Source organism: Garra rufa, chromosome 11, assembly GCF_049309525.1.
Source record: "Garra rufa chromosome 11, GarRuf1.0, whole genome shotgun sequence".
NCBI classification, from domain to species: Eukaryota; Metazoa; Chordata; class Actinopteri; order Cypriniformes; family Cyprinidae; genus Garra; species Garra rufa.
In genome coordinates, this window is record NC_133371.1 from 9,209,513 (window position 1) to 9,231,578 (window position 22,066).

The following is a 22,066-nucleotide window of genomic DNA, read 5'->3' on the forward strand; positions in this document are numbered from 1 at the left end:
TAAAAATAAATAACAAAAGTAACAAAGTTGATTCTAAATAAATGTTTTTGTATTAAAATAAAAATGGTGTAAATAAATCAGTAAGTTAAAATCATTCAACAGTATAGCACTATAGGCAAAAAAAGGAAAAAAATCAAAATAAGGTTTAACAAAATAAAAGCTTATTATAACTAAGTAACTATTGTGTTACTTTTTTAAAAAAAAAATGTTTAAATATGTCAAATAACTTGGATGCCCCCAATATTAAATATGGCAAATGAATAAAACATTGTACACTAATCTACACAATTTTAATGTTAATGTGGGACAATGTGTCAGACACCTTCCAGGTGCTACACATCAGGTTATTGGGCTCGCTTCAACCCGCAGTGCGGAAATGAAAAACATCCCACGGCAATACTGTTGTCGCACCGGTGTGGTCTGTCCCATTTTTTTCTGTTGACCGTGAAAAGAACTAAAAATACTTTGTCATTTTGAAACTGTAAAGGGTCTACTTTTATTTTTGTAGAGTCATAATCACAAGAAAACAATGTGCTTTTGTAAAATAAATAAAATAAACAGGGTGCGCTCTGCAGTCTTAGTCTCTGTCACCTTTCCTTACAGACATGTACATAAAACAACCTGAATCTCCACGAATACGTGCCTCACAGACATGAGAAATATACAGTATCTCACAAAAGTGAGTACACCCCTCACATTTCAGCAACCATTTTAGTATATCTTCTCAAGGGACAATACTATAGAAATGAAACTTGGATATATTTTAGAGTAGTCAATCTGTAGCTTGTATAGCAGTATAGATTTACTGTTCTCTGAAAAAAACTCAACATACAGCTATTATTGTCAAAATAGCTGGCAACAAAAGTGAGTACACCCTAAGTGATAACAGCAGTATGTTGTTTAACCATGCAAAGCCACATGTCCTATTCATCATGTTTATGTTTTTGTCTGCTTGACAGGACCATACAAAGTTGTATACCTTGTATTTGAGCAGTTAATATTTGGTGCTTTAAGTACAATTCTTTCATACTGACCACTGGATGTTCAACATGGCATCTCATGGCAAAAAACTCTCTGAGGATTTGAGAATTAGAATTGTTGATCTCCATGAAGATGGCCAAGGCTATTAGAGGTTCAGTAACACCCTGAAACCGAGTTACACTACAGTATTCAGGGTCATACAGAGGTTTTCCAAAATGGGTTCCATTCGGAACAGGCCTTGTAAGGGTCGATCAACGAAATGGCTTCAAAAAACAGATGCATGAGTGCTGCCAGCATTGCTTTAAAGGTTGCAGAAGTAGAAGGTCAGCTTGTCAGTGCTCAGACCATACGCCGCACACTGTTTGCTTTGGCGTCGTCCCAGAAGAAGCCTCTTCTGAAGCTGGCTCACAAGAAAGCCTGCAAACAGTTTGCTGAAGACAACCTGTCCAAGAGCATGAATTACTGGAAGCATGTCCTGTGGTCTGATGAGACTATAAGATAAACTTGTTTGGGTCAGATGGTGTCCAGCATGTGTGGCGATGCCCTGGTGAGGAGTACCAATAAACTGTGTCTTGCCTACAGTCAAGCACGGTGGTGGTAGCATTATGGTCTGGGTAACTGGCTAACACAAAATATTGACACTTTGGACAAGTTCAGGGTTTAGGGTGTACTCACTTTTGTTGCCAGCTATTTTGACAATAATGGCTGTATGAGTTATTTTCAGAGGACAGTAAATCAATACTGCTATGCAAGCTGCACATTGACTAATCTAAGATATATCCAAGTTTCATTTCTGTAGTATTGTCCTTTGAGAAGATATACTAAAATGGTTGCTGAAGTGTGAAGGGTGTACTCACTTTTGTTGGATACTGTATGTATAGAACGCTCCATAGAGATGTCTATGTTTAAATGAAGTAAGTCACGTCGAAAACAAATATTCTCTGATAAAGTAATCTGTATGATACCAAAGCGAGCTCCAGTTTTTCCCGTCTAATGTAATCACGTCCACAAGCGGCTCTGCTTTTCAAATTTCTCGACTACTTTTCATTTTTGGAAGAAGACATGCTGAGAGAAGTAAAGCCAGAATTTACCCCAAAAGAAGGCAACGTGGAAATTACAGTAATGCCACATTTTATTGTCAGTAACAGTAACGGTGTAACGGGGGAAACAGTAATTCGTTTTATTACTCGTTACTGAAAAAAATAATGCCGCTAGTAACGGCGTTTATTTATAACACTGTTATTCCCATCACTGGACTTTATACATGAAAATATATAGCTGCCTTTTAAAATCCTTATCCCTTGAACAAGTGTGATCATATCTGGGGATCCATGGCTTCTAAAAGATTGAAAATCCCAATATTAGAAGTAGTAGTGTGGTAAATTGTTATTCGGAACACAGTCAAAGTCATAAAGAAATATTCACCCATATATCCTGGTGGACACACACAAGACGCGTTTCTCCCTCCACTCTCACAGTGTCCTCCATTCTGGCACCTGAGCTTCAGACAGGGGTCCTTATATATCTCACAGCGCTTTCCTGAAATAATCCACATCACATTAATCACATGTCACTTTGCTGACATTTTTAACTCCAAGCGCATCAAACGCACCTGTGAACTGTGGAGCGCAGATGCACTCATAAGCATTGATCAGGTCTCTGCATGTGGCGTAATTCTGACAGGGAGCAGACAAGCATTCATTATACTCCTCCTCACAGTACAGACCATGATAACCTAAGAGAATAGAGAGAAAAACACACAATTATTGTTTGTGGCAGTCGACAACATTGATCTGGTTTATAGAGCTTAAACTGCATTTCACCTTAAATATTCCTGCATTTTGTCCACTAGAGAGCAGTGTTTAGTTTAGTTGGGATTTAAGGTGAGCAGGAGCAAACCAATGGCACTGATGACTGAGGAAAAAAAAAACTGGTGTGTTTCTGTATTGTGTATATATATTGATTCACAGATATCATATTATTTGTAATATATGTATGCATGAAAATATCTGACTGTGAAGTAACAGCACATAATGTGAGGTGTAAAATGTTTGCATTTGTAGCGTTCAATATACAGAAACATTTATTGATATTTTCTGGGCATCATTTAGCTTTTTACAAATACACACAAACAATGCACACTATACTACATTGTTTTAGGGGTTAAGGAAGGTTGCTAAGTGTTTATCTACTATTTTAACAACAAAACAAAAAAAACATCAACAAATATCAATGATTTTCTGGTCTCTATAAATGACTTTATTAACTCTGTCAATGTAAGATTAGGATTTGCTTTTTTTAAATTTAGCATTGCAAATCTGATTGCTTAGAAAACGAACAACACAAAGTTGAAGTTTAAAACTTGAAGTAAGGGTTTAAATCACTAACCATTAGTATGAGCAATAATAAAAGTGAGGCTAAATACCAAAATGACTGCACAACCTTTGAAAATATACAGATTTGACATTGTGTGCAAACACATTTCTCTCCAGAATTTATCAATAATGATTATAATGTCTTTATACTCTTTATACTATAAATTAGAGGGCATTTAAACTTTTTTATGTGTTTTGGCCATGCATTTACACAAAAAAAATTTTTTTTGGAGACCTGAAAACACAAACTTTTAAAAATGAGTTCTGAAGGGTATGTTTTTCCATGTCTCCATGTCAACTAATAAAACATGAATATGAGAAAGCAGTGACATCATGTGCATGTGCATTATGTGTTCAGTCTATAGGTATGTGCGTAGGCACACAGTGTTTTTAGTCATTTTTGTGCATCCATGTGAACAGGCATTGGCCGCATTGTGCTAGTGTGAGTTATGGAGAGGGTTATGAGCAACTTCAGTTTAGAAGAGGCCATAACTTCTTGGAAGAAATAGCACAAACACTGGGCAAAGATTAAACTTTCTAGAGTGCATGTGCCAACTGCCTGCGTTTGCAACTATCAGATAGAGTACTTACATACTTTGAAAAACTACGTATTTAGCTGTATATGGTTAGAGTATGTGTCACAAAATGAGTTGGATTTTTTGACTGTGAAACACCTTGTGGAGGGCCACCTTGTGGAACAACTCATTTGCGAAAAAAATACATGTGAAAAGTTAAAGGAGAAGTTCACTTCCAGATCACCCCCTTGTCATTCAAGATGTTCATACCTTTCTTTCTTCAGTCGATAAGAAATTATGTTTTTTGAGGAAAACATTTCAGGATTAATCTCCATATAGTGGACTCCTATGGTGCCCGTGCGTTTGAACTTCCTAAATGCAGTTTCAATGCAGCTTCAAAGGGCTCTAAACGATCACAGCTGAGGAAGAAGGGGCATATCTATCTTTTCATATATATTCTGAAAAGAATTACAATCTGTATACTTTTTAACCTCAAATGCATGAACTCTGTGTATTCTGGGTCAAGACAGATAGGGTATGCCTAAAAACTCCCATCTCATTCTCTCCTCCAACTTCAAAATCGCTGTTTTATCTTACAGAGTATGTGCAGTTAGAAACAGACTATGCTTATGCAGGACATGCATATCATGATAGTAATGAAATTTGCGCAAACTCCATTTGATAGTGTGTGGGAACACAAACACTAAACATGTGTACAATTGAAAGTCTCATCCTCATCCAGAGTGCTATTTCTCTCCAGAAGTTATGAGTGATAGAAATATCTTTGTACTCGCTTAAACTAAAATTACAGACATTTCTTAAAGGCGAGATTGGATGTAAAATGCACTTTTACATAGTGTTTGCACATAAATTAGCAGTGTGTTGACACAACCATCCTACAATGATAAAAATCCATTCACTCCTTTTTTTAAATCCCAGTCTAAAACAGTCTCAACTATTAAGCAATTTTGATTTTCTGAGTATGATGTCATATTGTTCAGGCCCCACCCACAACTGCTGATGGGCTATCCTGTATTTGCATATTTCCATCCTCAGCCAGTTGTTTTCCGCCATTTTCTCTGCACTCAATATGTATGTATGTACAGTGGCGATCATAATTATTAGAACACTAGTATTTTCACCAGCTAAAATTTTGTGAAGTGAATTATTTCTATCTTTTGCTGTGGTGTGTCAGTAGGAAATATTAGTTTACATTTCCAAACAATTATTTTGTCATTAATTGTAATAATCAGTGAGATTTTTGTTTGCACAAGGAGTCTGAAAACAGCTAGTGCTCCACACAGAGATCTGATCTCACCATCATCCACTCTGTCTGGAATAATATGAAGAAACAGAACAAACTGAGACAGACTAAATCCAGAAGAGCTGTGGAAACATCTCCAAGATGCTTTAAGAAACCTACATGCAAAGCTATAGTACTGATAAAAGTTGCTGTATGAGGTTGCTGCCAAAAATAGCTTTGCAGTTAGCTTTCTTGAAGCGTCTTGGAGACATTGCTACAGTTCTTCTGGATTTAGTCTGTCTTAGTTTGTTCTGTTTCTTCATGTCATTCCAAACAGACTGATGGTGAGATCAGATCTCTGTGTGGAGCACTGGCTGTTGTCAGACTCCTTGTGCAAACAAAAATTTCACTGCATTATTACAATTAATGGCAATATGAAGTGTAAACTGATATTTCCTACTGATACACTACAGCAAAAGATAGAAACAACTGACTTAAAAAAGTAGCTGATGAAAATACTAGTGTTCTAATAATTTTGGCCACCACTGTATATTCTCAATACAGTACATGCATACTATGCTGAAAATTACATTTGTCATGCACACTGTATGTACACCTTAGCGTGCAAGTGAAAAATAGAATAAACTTTGTTCTTTACTTCGCAAAAATGGCTAATTAGTATCCTAAGCCCAGAATGCCGCCGTTAAATCATTTTATCATTTGTTTCGCTGAGGACCATTTTGTGTTTTGTTTTAGTGTGCGAAGCTCATCAATCCCACCAGAATTTTGTCATCAGAAGTCTCGTTCTCATAGTGCAATCCCATGGAGCATTACTTGCAATCCCACCGGAGAACATTTAGGTCCCATCGGACACCTCTTATCAGAGTGGGGTGTTATCAGTAGATAGACTGATCCGGCTGCACAGCTGGTGCAGTCACACTTCACGGACAATGATGTCTAAGCACGCAATACACAGGAGGCAGTTGCCATGGCAACCAGACAGAGTTGGAGGGAGTGTAAGGAAGAAACACAGCTATGACAGGAAGCAAACAAGATCCTCACCTGGTACACACAGGCACCGATAACTAGTACCGACGCTGCGGCAGATGCCGTGAGCGCATGGGTTGAGGGCGCAGAAGTCCACTAGCTGGGCGCAGGTGGGGCCTGTGAAACCTGCAGGGCAGGTGCAGCTGAAGCCCAAACCAGCGCCCTGTGGGGAGCAGCTGGCATTATTGTGGCAGGGCCCAGAAGCACAGGGATCAATCTTCTGCTCGCACATGGCACCCTGATACCCTGACAAGAGAGAAAGAGGTAGAGACTAAGATGTGCAGTATTGCATAAAGAGACCAGTGTGAGTCTGATGCAGTTCTTTTTATCTGAATCATTTGGCCTTCAAACAAAATAACCACGATAGAAGATTACAGACATGAAGAACATTTTTTGTGAACACAAATGAGTGAATCCTATTTGACAGATGTTGCTAGTATTTAAAGTCATAATGAAATGAAAGTAGCAATAATGTGGTCTTTCTTTCCATTTTAACTGTAGGTTTATTTGAACAGTGAGAGACAGAATAACAACAAAAAAGTCCAGAAAAACTCATTTCAAAAAAGTTACAAATTGATTTGCATTTTAATGAGTGAAATAAGTATTTGACCCCTTTCACAAAACATGACTTAGTACTTGCAACCACAGAGGTCAGATGTTTCTTGTAGCTGGCCACTAGGCTTGCACATACCTCAGGAGGGATTTTGTCCCACTCCTCTTTGCAGATCTTCTTCAAGTCATTAAGGTTTCAAGGCTGATGTTTGGCAACTCAAACCTTTAGCTCCCTCCACAGATTTTCTATGGGATTAAGGTCTGGAGACTGGCTAGGCCACTCCAGGACCTTAATGTGCTTCTTCTTGAGCCACACTTTTGTTGCCTTGGCCTTGTGTTTTGGGTCATTGCCATGCTGGAATACCTATCTATGACACATTTTGAATGCTATGACTGAGGGAAGGAGGTTCTTCCCAAGATTTGACGGTACATGGCCTCGTCCATCGTCCCTTTGATGCGGTGCAGTTTTCCTGTCCCCTTAGCAGAACCCCCCCCCCCCCCCCCCCCAAAGAATAATGTTTCCACCTCCATGTTTGACAGTGGTCTTGGGGTCATAGGCAGCATTCCTCCTCCTACTCCAAACACGGCAAGTTGAGTTGATGCCAAAGAGCTCGATTTTGGTCTCATCTGACAACAACATTTCACCCAGTTCTTCTCTAGATCATTCAGATGTTCATTTGGCCTGTACATGTGCTTTCTTGAGCAGGGTGACCTTGCGGGTGCTGCAGGATTTTAGTCCTTCACGGCGTAGTGTGTTACCAATTGTTTTCTTGGTGACTATGGTGCCAGCTGCCTTGAGATCATTGACAAGATCCTCCTGTGTAGTTCTGGGCTGATTCCTCACCATTCTCATGATCATTGAAACTCCACAAGGTGAGATCTCGCATGGAGACCAAAGAACAAGGGAGACTGACAGTTATTTTGTGTTTCTTGCATTTGCGAATAATCGCACCAACTGTTGTCACCTTCTCACTAGGCTGTTTGGCGATGGTCTTGTAGCCCATTCCAACCTTGTGTAGGTCTACAATCTTGTCCCTGACATCCTTAGACAGCTCTTTGGTGTTGGTCATGGTGGAGAGTTTGGAATCTGATTGATTGATTCTGTGGACAGGTGTCTTTTATACAGGTAACAAACTGAGATTAGGAGCTCTCCCTTTAAGAGAGTGCTCCTAATCTCAGTTTGTTAGGGAGCCAGAAATCCTGCTGATTGATAGGGGATCAAATACTTATTTCACTCATTAAAATGCAAATCAATTGATAATGTTTTTGAAATACACTCAGAGGTGAATATGAGTTTGCAAGGGTAGGTTTAAGTATAAAAATATTTTGGTCACAATGGCAAAACTACTGGCTTACACAACTTCATATACAGATGAGTGACCAATTAAAGAAAAAACAGCATGAAATATCTGAGTAAGATATTGAGCCTTCACTACTGCCAGAGCAGTTTCAATACGTCTTGGCATTTTACAAATCTCTGGAAACTTGGAGCACCGAATTCCCTTATTTAGCATTTTCGATTGGGTTGAAATCAGGTGGATTTATCAGCTGTTTGTTAAAAAATGTCAGTAAAAAGAGGGATTACATGTTAAGACAAGCAGAATTCTGTATACAAGTGTGTGTAGATGCACATGTACAGTATATGTTTGTTTTTGTGCATTTGTAGTCTGCTCTCTTAGTGACATGCACGCACCAGAAGATTACAAGCTTGGTGGCTATGATCCCCCCAATAAATGTCAATCACACACAGAGAAATAGAGCTCAGTGTGATGATCCACCCACAGCTTCCCTTACGGAAGCGCTTTCATGCATTATCTTAATGAAACTCTCACAGCCTGACAGAGCCAACATGAATGTGGCTTCACTGCCAGTATTAGAGAAATAGTTCACCCTAAAATGAAAATACTGTCATTATTTATTCATCCTCATGGTGATTTTTTTTTTGTGCAACACAAAAGGAAAAACTGTGGCAGTTCATGTTGACCACGACTGTGAAGCTCCAGCAAATAGGCACCTTAACAGTCAAATGTACATGTAAGCTCAAATCAATGTCAATTTGGAGGTTTCATCAAAAAACATCATTGTTGTAATGATGTGTGTCACAACCAAACCTCACTGACATGAAAAATCACACAACCGGTCCCATATTTCATTTGAGAGCTTTATTTAATGGGAATATTTGCCATGTTTTATGTTGCATTTATGTCAATTCATAAACGCGAACATTACCAACTGTGATTGTATGATAAATTGCTTTTAAAATATCATCCTGAAAAAATACATTTGCATTTATGCATTCAGCAGACGTTTTTATCCAAAGTGACTTAAAGGGTGCTTTTACACCAGGTTCGTTTGGAGTGTTTACTCACATGTGACTTGCATGAACAAAGTTTGGTACACTTTGCAATGTTGCCTCGTAAAAGCGAGCCAAACCAAGAAGAAAATGCAACATTGGAACAAATTAACGGTGAAAGCTCTCGAAAGTGACTTTGTAAAAGTAAAAAAAATAATGGCATACGGTTTTAAAATGATATGTTTATTTAATGAAGGTATTTTCATTTTTGATTAACTAAGTGTTCCTTGTATTGAATGTTACTAAAGGTCAGATTCCAGTCAGATGCCTTCATTGCTGTTTGCGGTCATTTTAGAGTTTGAATAGATGTTTTAGCCCTGAGATTCAGAAAAAGCTATTAGCTGCCTCACGTGGTTGTTGAAATATTAAAAACCATACCCTGAGCTGTGCCACACTAATTAAAAATGTGCTAATGGTGCCACTTTCCTTATTGTTTCAGTGTTTCTTGTGTTTCCAGCTTACAGTGCCTGTTCACACCGCAAGATTATTATTTCAGCCTATGAGTGCATTTCTGCCACTAAAGTTCAAGGGACTCCTATCAAATATCCTTTCTTATCTGTTTCTAGTGCTTCTTCAGGAAGCAGAAGTGGTTGTGTCCCTGTTCTATCTGCTGACTGAGAGTGTGCCCTGGTTAGAGAAAGAGAGAGCCAGTGCTGAAGATACGGTCCTCCTGAGAGAGAGGGCGGCGCTGGGCTGTGTTTCACGATTAATTGGAAGAAAGGAAGAGAGTTTAAAATAAGCAACTCTCTGACACACTTAGAGGGAGCAAGAGGAGAAGGAGCAGAAATAGAGCTCGAATCAGGACGATTTCAAGCTTAACACACACATACACTTCCAAACATACACACTGAGACAAGCACACAACAGATTTGATCGTTTCAGACATGATTTCAAGAGAGGAGGATATTAATAAGTACCTTCAGCACAATAGCAGTGAGGTCCTTCCAGGCTGCTGGAGCAAGTGGCTCCATTTCTGCAGGGTCCAGAAACACAGTGATCTACCAATGACTGACAACGGTCTCCCTCAAAACCTAAAACACACACACAAAAATGATATTACAATCTAAATTTTCCATAACACATCTGAATTTAAAATTTTACATTTTAAATTGAATGCACCTCACACACTAGAGCTTGACCGATAATCTGTTTTGTGAAAAATAAATGCTTTTCCATAAAGAAATATCGGTTTTGTAATCTTAGATCCAAATTATTATGAAGAAACATGCTTAAAAACGCAGGTGACTGAGATAATTTGATGAGATGTTCTTGTCATTTGCTGCAGATGCTCTATTCACTGTAAAAGACTAAAAATAGTACTGTCACTAATAATCTCATTTGAAAGGGACTGTAATGCAGTGCATTTACTGTTTTCTTTGCAACTTTTGGCAATGAATAATTATTCCAGGGAGTTCTGAACACATAAGAATATAAAAACACATTCAATTCTAATGCATTATACAAACTGAAGATTGGCTGATAATCGGTTTAAGGGACTGATAATAATTGGATTAGTAATATCGGTTTAGTAATATCAGATCCACCAACAATATATGACAATGTATAATTATTCCAGGGTACTAGTTGTTTTAAACACATCTGAATTTAAAAACATATTTAATTTTAATTCATCATACAAACTAGACATCGACCGATAATCTTAAGTGACCGATAATCACTTTAATTTAATATTGGTTTTGTAATATCGGATCCACTGACAATGTATAACAATTTATAATTATTCCAGGGAACTAGTTGTTCTAAACACATCTGAATTACAAAAAATCTATTTTAATGCATAATACAAACTAGAGTTTAGCCGATAATCGGTTGACGTGACCGATAATCACCTTTCCTTAACCTAATATCGGTTTTGTAATATCTGATCCACTGAAAATGTGACACAATATATAATTATTCCAGGGAACTAGCTGTGTTTGCATGTTTTTTTTACAGTAAAACAATACATATAAATTTTGCATATCAGTTTTAATAAACATGCAACCTATAGGCATTGTTAGCCTTTTAAAAAAAACTATATCAGTCAATTTTTAATACACAAGCACAATTTTGTTTTTGGTGGGAACTTCTTTTTTGATTTCTACTGTTTTTATATTGAGCCTCCCCAAAAACTTCTTGCATTTTTTGTAAACATTTTCATCAAATCATTATTTAGTAGGTTTATTAAGCTGTTTTCCTCATTGGGGCGTTGGTGACTTCAGATTTTACTTTTCTTGTGAGAACATTTGGTCCTTATAATGTTGATAAAAACCTGAATCACACACACAAATGGCTCACAGTAAACACAATCTGTTCCTTTCCTTCAGATAAAAACAGTGAGGAAAAGCCTTCAGTTATAAACCAACAAAAATAAGTTGGCCAAAGCAGGCTGGCATTTATGCCTTCCTGTGTTCTCCATAATCCTCTTACAAAAATGGACGGAACGGTAAACAGCGTTTGTTTGTTCGCTTACCTGCCTTCCACTAGACCTGAACAGATATTCCTTGCAATCAGCATGTCCATGACAACATTTCTTAAAAAAGCACAGTTGTTTCTTCTGGAAGGCTTAAATAACAGGCTCAAAATAATCTTCATTTGCATGATCAAAGGCACAAATCCCTGACCTTCAATGTCTCTTGTTCTTCATTTCCCATTTACTTCTCCTGCCCTATCTTTCCATTTAAAGCATCATCAGAGCACTGAAGCTCTGTGCTCTGCCCAAGGTTAACCTCCATTATTCACATAAACAGACACAAGACAGCACACAAATATCTACACAAATGATAAGGACATTGCTTTTTCGCTAGATTCCTGTTATGCAAATACTCAGAATTATTTCATGTTAGTATTTTTAATACATTTAAATGAAGTACAGTGTGAGTGGTTTTTGATGTTAATGTAGAGCTACAGAAAGAGAATTTTACAACTAATAATGCTATTCTTTTGAGCTTTCTGTTCATCAAAAATGAATCATTTTTGCAAAGCTGATAAACTCCGAACTTTGTCAATTTAGTTTGCCTGTTGTTAATATTATGGTTATGGCTGCTGCTTCTGTTGTTATAAAAAACATACTATGTTTTTATTGTTCTGATATGAAAAAAAGAAGAAGAAAAAAAAAAAAGTAGAACACTGAATAAATATCGGTTCTGGATATCAGTTACAGGACATACAAATAATTAACATCAGTTTAAAAATAAAACAAATAATGTCATTTGAAAGGGACTGTAATGCAGCGCATTACTGATTTTATTTGCAACTTTTGGCAATGAATAATTAGTCCATGGAGTTAGCTGTTCTGAACACATCTGAATTTAGAAACATATTAAATTTGAATGCATCATACAAACTAGAGACCGTCCGATAATCGGTTTGAATGATGATAATCACTTTTTATTAATCCAATATCGATTTTGTAATATTGGATCCACCAACAATGTATGACAATGTATAATTATTCAGCCTAATGACACACATTTCTTGAGAATGACCCAATTCCACAAAATCTCACACACCTGGCTGGCAGGTACAGGTGTAGTTTTGTCCTTCATCTCTCTGTCTGAGGTCAGTACAGGTGCCGTTGTTCTCGCAGGGCTTCAGGTGACATGCGTCAAACTCCTCACAGAAGATCCCAGAGTAACCATCATCACACTGACAGTAAAATGTATCCTGTGATTCACATTTAAACACACATCATCAAATGCTCACATGTACTCTGGACAGAAAGAACAACAACTAAACAAAGGTAACTGTAATATCAGCACTTTGGAAAGAAAAACAGCAACACAGAGTCGTAATACTGGCCTTTCAGTTCTCTAAAAAGAGAAACTATGAGAACACATAACACATATTAAGATCTGAGGTCATTACCACAGAGGACTGGGTGATGCATTTTCCTTTCCCAGAGCATTGTGGGTCACTGAATCCACTGCCGGGCTCCACACAGTTATTAGTTTTTACATTAAGATGCAGCCTCAGAGTGACTTCTGGGCCAGAGGGTGCACCAATGTGCAGAACACCTACATGGAGAGAGATAAACAGAAAAAGTTAACAGTTGCAACAAAGAATAAAGATACCTTTTTTCAAAGAAAGGTTAATTATTATTTATATATTATTAGGCTGAAACCCTATTGTAAATTTAGAATGGTCATGGATCAGTGAGTTTCATGTAAAACTGACTGCAGACCCATTCACACCAAGCACAATAATGATAACTATAACTATAAAGATAACATTCTAAAAAATTATTTCAAATTTAAACAAATAGCAGAGTTCACACCATGACTATAACGATAACGATAACGATACAGGGGGATCACTTTCAGAATGATTTTTTTTTACCACGTTAAACGATAAAACACTGACAGCTAATCAGACTTCATTCAAATTTAAAGGGCTTTGCATGTGAAAACAGACAGAGAAACATAAAGCATAAAATTACTCAAGAATTCAGCGCTAGTTTTACAACATCGTCTTTGTTGTAGATAGTTTACACTAGATTCACTGTTTAGATGTGCTCGAGACGTGCATGCTGATAACATCTACTGGTTAAAATCGTGCAACAAAAACAAACCTCGCTGTTTGCTGGTGTGGACACAAATACAGTTATTGTTGTATTTAAGCAATAAGGTACGAGAGGCCGTGCTGTATCATGAATAAATCACGGCTGAAGGGCGTTGTTAGGCACGACGCGAAGCGGAGTGCCTGCAACCCCTTCAGCCGTGATTTATTCATGATACAGCACGGCCTCAAGTACCTTATTGCTTTTATAAAACGGTTACCACACAATGAAAATATTAAAATCAAAAATATATATTAATTTATATATATTAAGTTGTACGTTTTCATAAAGTAAAATCATTAACTGCCTTCCGCTGTAAAAAGTAGTCCCTAACTGCTGCAGCTGTGTTTACGTTGCTAAGGGTGGTTGCTAAGGGGGTTCAATGATACACAAAACCGTTGAGTGAAGCGGTCATAGCAGTGCCGTATCATGAATACGACACAGCTGCTGACCAATCAGAATTGAGGAATGGAACTAACCGTTTTATAATTATAGTTATGGAGTGTCTATTAACACTAAGTGCATATAGCCCGCCTTGTGATGTGTGATTGGGATAGTCAACACTATAACAGATGGTTGGCTTCAGTGGTGCAGAGGATAAATCGTGTGTTTCACTCTTTTCGACGTGACCAACCCAGGTTCGAATCCCCCTTCTGGCTAACATATTTTCTCCTTTTTCAAATCTCATATCATATAGGCATTTATTTTCAATAAAAATGAAGGACATAATTACAAAAAGTTGAAAATAAAGTAACGGTTAAGGCTGGTGTAGGGAGGGCTTATTGTCCCAATAAGGCAGTGCCATTCAATAAATTGAATTAAAACTATTATTTACACTCAGTATGTAATTACTGCATACTGTTTAAATGTACTGCAATACTGAGGTGCATGTATTTGCAATAAGTATTATAAATATCAGAAAATCCTGCTATTTCAACATAGTGTAAGTAGCATCTATTGCTATTTGCACTTAGTGTAAATAGCCTCTATCACTATTTACTATATAGACTATTTACACAGTGCAAATAGCCGCTGTCATATAGTTATCATTATCGCTCTTGATGTGAACGGGCCTTTAGTCGTAGAGACTTGAAACTTGGAGGGATGGTAGTACTCACACTGCCTACAATGTGACCGAATGTTCCCTTCCGGGAACTCGCGCTGCGTCATCAACGCTTTGGGGAACGCCATTGGCGGGCAGCATTCTGAGTCATAATCTAACAACCAATCGTACGACGGGAGTGACGTCACAGGCGCGGTGACGTCAGCGACCAGGAAGTGTAAAGCACGTGCGTTTGAAGCCGGCAGCTTTTGTCATTCAGCGAGAGCGCTCTCTGTCTGTGTCTGTCTTACATATTGCTGTTTTTGTGCCAGTTTGCACACATTTATTTTGAGCAATATGTCAACCAGAGGGGGAAAGAGAGTTTCTTTGGTGGTTCAGCAGCCACATAGACGGTGTGTTCCTCCCTGCCAACGTTTCATTGTTGGTGGGGATACACATAGTCTATGTGTGGTCTGCTTGGGTGCGGATCCCGATCCCGGAAGTCCCTCTTCGAGGAGGGAGCTTTCGCTAGCGTTCCTCGCGGGTCTGGCCCGGCTTCCGCCGAGGCGGAGCGGCAGCTGCAATCGTGGGGTTCGCAGCTAGATCTACTGGAGGGAATGGAGACGGGTGAACCCCTATCTCCTTTCTCACCCGGTGGATCGAGTGATCTCCTCTTGGATGTGGAAGCCGGCACTGCGGTTTCTTCCCCCCGAGAGGAGGTTTCAGGGCTTCTCCTATCTTCCTCCGAGGAGGTTGATGTGGAGAGCCTTGAAGAACCCCAACCGCCCCCCCCCCCGTTCGCCTCACTATGAGGAGCTGGTGGAGCTGGTGGAGGTGCTGACTAGTGCGGTAGCCAAGCTCAACATCTCTTGCCCCGCTGAACAACAAAATGAGCCGCAGCGAAGCAGACTTGATGAACGCTTCCTGCGGACAAAGTCAGCACCTCCCAAACAGAGCCTTCCCTTCTTCCCCGATCTGCACAAAGAAATTTCCAGATCGTGGGAGAAGCCGTACTCATTTCGCCTTTTTAACCCCTCAGAGAATTACGGCAATGTGGGGGGTTCAGATGAGTACGGTTATAAGACGATGCCACGGGTGGAACAGACGCTGGCTAGCTATCTGTCCCATGGTTCGGCGTCGTCTTTGAAGGCTCCATCCTTGCCCACCAAGCCACTAAAAGTTACATCTAGCTTGATGGGCAAGGCGTACACGGCAGCAGGTCAGGCTGGTTCTTGCCTTCACACCATGGCAATTCTCCAAGCAACCAAGCCGACCTGCTAAAAGAGTTAAGCGACGGTGAGGAGGTTAATGTCACAGAAATGCGCAGTACGGCAGATCTCGCTCTCCGCGCCACCAAGGAGACCGCTCGCTCCATCGGGCGGTCTATGGCAGCCCTGGTGGCCGCGGAGAGGCATCTGTGGCTGACCCTGTCCGGATTGAAAGATAAGGACAGGGTCACGCTTCTGGACGCCCCCCTGCATCCCTCTGGCCTCTTCGGTGCCTCTGTTGACGCTGTTGTCGGCAGACACCAGGAGGCTCGTAAGCAGGCGGCGGCGTTCCAGAGGTACCTTCCTCGCCGCGTTTACTCTTCTGAGGCTGCTAGACAGGAGCAGCCTCAGCTGTGTACGAGCTCGTCGTATAGAGAGGCACAAAAGCAGAGTGTTGCTGCCCGTGCTCCTCCGGCGAAGCCTAGAGGGCGGGGCCAGCAACGCTCTAAGTCGGGGGCCTCTAAGAAGAGGCCTGACCTGTGGGTCGTCCTCCAATCTAAGAGGTCCTCGGCTAAGTGGCCCTGACGGTTGTGCCACAGGGCCGATGAGGGCAGCCCCTCTCGGGGGGGTTCGCGGTGCACCACAGCCCATGGTCATCACACCTCCTTGGGGCCCTCAGGAGATCTGTCAGCTAACCCTGCCAGTGTTACAGGGTGCGGCAATCTCCCTCGAACATCATCTTCTAGTTGTTCCGCCTAGAAACGTAGCGGACCTAGAAAGTTCGCAACCCCCACGGGGGTCCTCAGAGCAACTAATTCAGGTGCATCCTGCCAGCTCGCTGTTACAGGTCACCAAATCAGTTCCTCAAATAAATCCAGAAACCAGTCTCGAGAGGCTGGTTCCCTCAGTAGAATTTCTGGCAGCGTGGAAACTACTGCCGAATATTTCTACATGGGTCCTGCGCACTGTAGAGAAAGGTTATTGCATTCAATTCGGTGCCAAGCCGCCACCTTTCAACGGGGTATTTCCAACTCTTGTAAACCCCGAGCAGGGTCTGGTAATGGAACAGGAAGTAGAAACTCTCTTGAGGAAGTTGGCCATCGAGGTGGTCCCTCCTCAAAACAGAGAGTCCGGGTTCTACAGCCGGTACTTCATTGTTCCCAAGAAGGATGGAGGGCTTCGGCCCATTTTAGATCTCAGACAGTTGAACCGCTCAGTCAAGAAACTGAAGTTCAAGATGTTAACTGTCAAACATGTAGTGTCTCAAATCAGGTCCGAGGACTGGTTTGTCACGATAGATCTAAAGGACGCATATTTTCACGGCTCCATCCTTCCACAACACAGGAACTTTCTCAGGTTCGCTTTCAGGGGCAAAGCTTACCAATACAGAGTTCTTCCTTTCGGCCTAGCTCTCTCACCCCGAACTTTCACAAAGTGTGTGGATGCTGTCTGGCTCCTCCGCGACTCCAGGGCATCCGTATACTCAATTACATAGACGACTGGCTGATCCTAGCCAGCTCAGAACAGTTAGCGGTTCAACATCGAGGTGTTGTTCTCGCTCACATGAAAGAACTGGGGTTGAGACTCAACACCAAGAAGAGTGTGCTTTCTCCATTACAGAGAACCACTTATCTAGGTGAAATTTGGGATTCGACCACGATGCAGGCACGAATGTCACCTGCACGGGTCGAGTCGATCCTTACTGCAGTAAATGCGGTCAAGCTAGGCCTGTCACTCACTGTCAAGCAGTTCCAAGTACTGTTAGGTCTTATGGCAGCAGCATCCAACGTGATACCTTTTGGTCTGCTGTACATGAGACCACGCAAGATCAAGACGTAGGCATTGCCTACGTGCCTTGGCCATGTGGAAGAAACCCTGGTTCCTTTCTCAGGGTCCGGTGCTGGGAGCTCCTTGTTGCCGCGTCACGCTAGCGACAGATGCATCCCTCACCAGGTGGGGAGCGGTCATGAGTGGTCGCTCAGCCCAAGGCCTATGGAGCGATCACCGTCTCTCCTGGCACATAAATTGCCTAGAGATGCTGGCCGTATTCCAGGCCCTGAAGTGTTTCCTTCCAGACCTGAGAAACCGTCACGTGCTTGTCTGTACAGACAGCACTGCGGTAGTCTACTATATAAATCACCAAGGAGTTCTCCGCTCACGCCCCATATACAAGCTGGCGTACCGGATCCTCCTGTGGTCTCAAGGAAAACTTCTCTCCCTGAGAGCAGTCCATATTCTTGGACATCTGAATGTGGGAGCAGACGTCCTGTCGAGGCAGGGGCCGAGGCCCGGGGAATGGATGCTTCACCCACAAGTAGCGAAGCAGATCTGGAGAGTGTTTGGCCAGGCTCAGGTGGACCTCTTTGCGACTCGAGAGACATCGCAATGTCCCCTCTGGTACTCTCTAGTTCCTCCAGCTCCTCTTGGACTGGATGCCATGGTACAGACGTGGCCGAGGCTTCGTCTGTACGCATTTCCCCCGATCGCTCTGCTCCCGGGAGTTCTGGAAAGGGTACGCCGGTATCAAGTGCGGCTGCTGCTAATAGCCCCGTACTGGCCTGCCCGAGTATGGTTCTCGGACATAGTCCTGTTTGTTTCATGGTGTCATGAACACCGTTTAGACCCAGTTAACTACCCGATAGGTACAGTACTGGAGTTTCTACAAATCCGTCTTTCCGCAGGGCTAGCTCACTCCACCCTGAAGGTGTACGTGGCGGCTATATCTGCCTACCACGCCCCCCACGGTGGCCTCTCAGTGGGCAGAAACCCCCTGGTCATACGTTTCCTCCGTGGTGCACTCAGGCTGAGGCCTCGAGTGAAACCGAGAGTTCCTACGTGGGACTTAGCTGTGGTGTTAGAAGCTCTATGTAAGCCTCCATTCGAGCCCATAGAGGAGATCTCAGATCGCATGCTTACTATAAAGACAGCACTGCTGCTAGCTCTTACCTCTCTAAAGAGAGTTGGGGACCTACAGGCCCTCTCAGTGGCCCCTTCACACATTGACTTTGCCCCAGGGATGGCCAAAGCATTTCTCTACCCAAGAGCTGGGTACGTTCCCAAGGTCCCGTCCCTAACACCACAGCCAATCACGCTCCAAGCGTTTTATCCTCCTCCATTCGTGGAGCCCGACCATCGGAAGTATAACTTAATGTGTCCAGTAAGAGCACTAGACACATACGTCCACAGAGCTGCCATGTGGCATAAATCAGAGCAACTTTTTGTCTGTTTCGGCCCTCCAAAAAGGGGGTGCCCGGAAAGCCCACTATTAGTAGATGGATCGTAGATGCCATTTCTACTGCCTAAGAAGTCCTCTGGTCTCCCATCCCCGTTGGGAGTCAAGGCTCACTCCACTCGAGGTTTATCTGCCTCTAAAGCTCTGATGGCAGGTGTCCCTATCCAGGACATCTGCAGTGCTGCGGGTTGGTCCTCGCCTCTGACGTTCGTCAGATTTTATGAACTCGACCTCAGAGCCACTCCTGGCTCCTTTGTCCTCTCGCCTTAGCAAAAAGGCTAGGCCCAGAAATTCAGCCCTCCTCCTTAGCACAGGAGGAGACTTCTCAAAAGGCGCATTCTTTCTATCAAGTAAAAAGAAAGTTTTATCCCTCTCGCTCTGGCAAGCTTCCCAGACGGAGGTGTACTACTCTCTCCTCGAGTGCCTGAGGGCCGAGGAGTATTTCTCCCCCTGTGCTGGTCGCATGACAGGCAGTGGTCGAGAACCCTATCCTCGTGTGCCTGAGGGCCGAGGATCACATTGCCCTCTTGTCCGTGAATACTAGACAGAGGCTTATACCCCTCGCGTCCTGGCAAGGTTACCAGGCCGAGTCACTTTGGGTCCCTCTTGTTCTGGCTCTTCCCAGACAAAGGACTACCACCTCTCCTAGTGTGCCTAAGGGCCGAGGAGTACCTCTTGCTCTGGCTGGCTACCAGACAAAGGTGTACCATTGTTTTCCTCGTGTGCCCGATGGCCGAGGATCACATTGCCCTCTTGTCCGTGGATACTAGACAAAGGCCTATACTTCTCGCTTCCTGGCAAGGTCACCAGGCCGAGTCATTTTGAGTCCCTTTTATTCTGGCTTTTTCCAGACAAATGGCTACCACCTCTCCTCGTGTGCCTGAGGGCCGAGGAGCATCTGGGCTGAGGACTATTTCTCCCTCCGGTCCTGGGAGTTTCCCAGACGGAGATGTATTTTCCCTCGTGTTTCCTGGCGGTCCCCCAGGCAGAGGTGTATTCCTCCCTCTGCTTCCTGGCAATAAAGATTCACCAGACAGAGGTGTATTATCTCTCACATCCTGGCAATTTCCCCAGGCGGAGATCTTCCAGTGTCCTGGCAGGTAAGTATTACAGCCACTGGCCTTTTCTCTCTTGTTCTGGCAGTTCACCAGACAGAGGTGTATTACTTCTCTGGCGTGATTCACCAGACTCAAAGCTTTCCTTCCCTTGGCCTAGCAACACAGACATTAGGCAGGGATTTGGAATCATGGGGGCGTTGACATCTCGTTCCCCAAAGCGTTGATGACGTATGTAACCCTAGTTCCCTGAGGGAACGAGACGCTGCGTCATGGACCATAATTCCCGCATCCCTGCGGAGCTCGCTTCATTCCTAGAGCTGCCACCGGCTTCAAACGCACGTGCTTTATACTTCCTGGTCGCTGACGTCACCGCGCCTGTGACGTCACTCCCGTCGTACGATTGGTTGTTAGACTATGACTCAGAATGCTGCCCGCCAATGGCGTTCCCCAAAGCGTTGATGACGCAGCGTCTCGTTCCTTCAGGGAACTAGGCGGGCCAGAGGTGAGCTAAGCTGATGACGACAGCGCTGCGATGTCCCGAATGAAGATGGCTACAGATGAACACCAGTTGTTTGAAACAGCTTTGGCCGCTACAATGAACGAGTTAGACTTGGCTTTTCATATAAAATTTGCGCTCGAATTGTTCCTTTGCAAGAAGGATGTTTTTGCTGTTTGCCGACTGGATACGGCAAGAGTTTAATCTATCAGTTAGCGTGTATCAACGTGTATTGTTGTGATTGGTCGTGGCGTTATCCAATTGCGTGCAGTGAGAGTTTCAAATGCATGCTTGGTGCCGCCCCTCGAGTTAGGCTTTTTTCATTGCTCTATGCCAGACCCTTAATCTTAATAGATTAGGGACTGTATTTTTTCCAGGCTAACTTTGTGAACTAGTCCCAGATTTTAGATAGTGTCCGATCGAAACCAAACAAGTACAGAAAGAATCTCTGGAGAGTGAATAGCAATAGTTAAACTTTCGACTCTCCACCCTGTTGAAAAATCCAGCATATGCTGGTAAGGTAGGTTTTGATGCTGGGATGCTGGTTTTAGCTGGTTTATGATGGTCCTTAGCTGGTTTATGCGGATCCTTTGCTGGTTTATTCTGGGGACCCAGCATTAAAACCTACCTAACCAGCATATGCTGTTTTTTTCAACAGGGCGTCGCAAAGGGACGCCAAAACGTTCAAAAGGGGCAGGGCCATTTTTAGTAAAATGCCTAAAACTCGGAATGGAACGGAATGAACGGAATGAGATATCTTCGCCAAAATCAGAACACTTATGTAACAGCTCAATCTGAGGTCACAGGAAAAAAAATAATAGCTTGGCCACTTGGTGGCGCTATTAGAGGGGGAAAAAACTGTACAACCATTGTCCTTTCAACATGAAAATCGGTGTGAACGGTTCTGGGTCAAAAGTGACACAAGTGTCTATAAGAACATTTGTGTATCTCAAAATTTTGAGAATTTTGAGCATCTGTTAGACAAAGACCAATCGGAAAAAACTCGGTGGGCTTGCTTGACTCATGGCCATAAAGGTCTGAGAGAAATTTAAAAGAAATAGGGAATTACATTTTTCCGAGGTTGGTTGTAAACGATTGTATGTTGCACGTTTTTTTTTTGCACATATGCACTATATGTATAGCATATGATAGAACTTTTCATTCTGGACAACTTTGCCTCTCTTGTCAATCAAATCATTTGTTAAATGACTGAGATGTCAACAACCTACTTTCGCAAACTACTCATAGGTTTTTTGCTCAATCTGGAAAAGAAAACACTGCAGTACAACTCTCTAGGTCAAGAATTATCAATACATTTTGAATATTACCCTTAGGGAGGCTATAACAGGGTCCTTTAGAAAAAGGGCCCATCCAAATTTACCCAAAGTCCTATAAAGCCTAAAATA

At 42.2% G+C, this 22,066-nt stretch overlaps 1 protein-coding gene across 1 annotated transcript in view; it reads right to left on the minus strand.

Moving 5' to 3' along the window:
- The window catches only part of dner (delta/notch-like EGF repeat containing), a 43,794-nt gene that overhangs the window by 8,576 nt on the left and 13,152 nt on the right, over window positions 1-22,066 (minus strand). Inside the window, exons 2-7 of the mRNA XM_073851111.1 lie at window positions 12,934-13,082; window positions 12,579-12,732; window positions 9,984-10,097; window positions 6,177-6,407; window positions 2,594-2,716; window positions 2,407-2,520 (exon numbers count right to left, since the gene is read on the minus strand). Coding sequence (XP_073707212.1) covers window positions 2,407-2,520; window positions 2,594-2,716; window positions 6,177-6,407; window positions 9,984-10,097; window positions 12,579-12,732; window positions 12,934-13,082 — 885 coding nt within the window. The remainder of the gene's footprint in view (window positions 1-2,406; window positions 2,521-2,593; window positions 2,717-6,176; window positions 6,408-9,983; window positions 10,098-12,578; window positions 12,733-12,933; window positions 13,083-22,066) is intronic.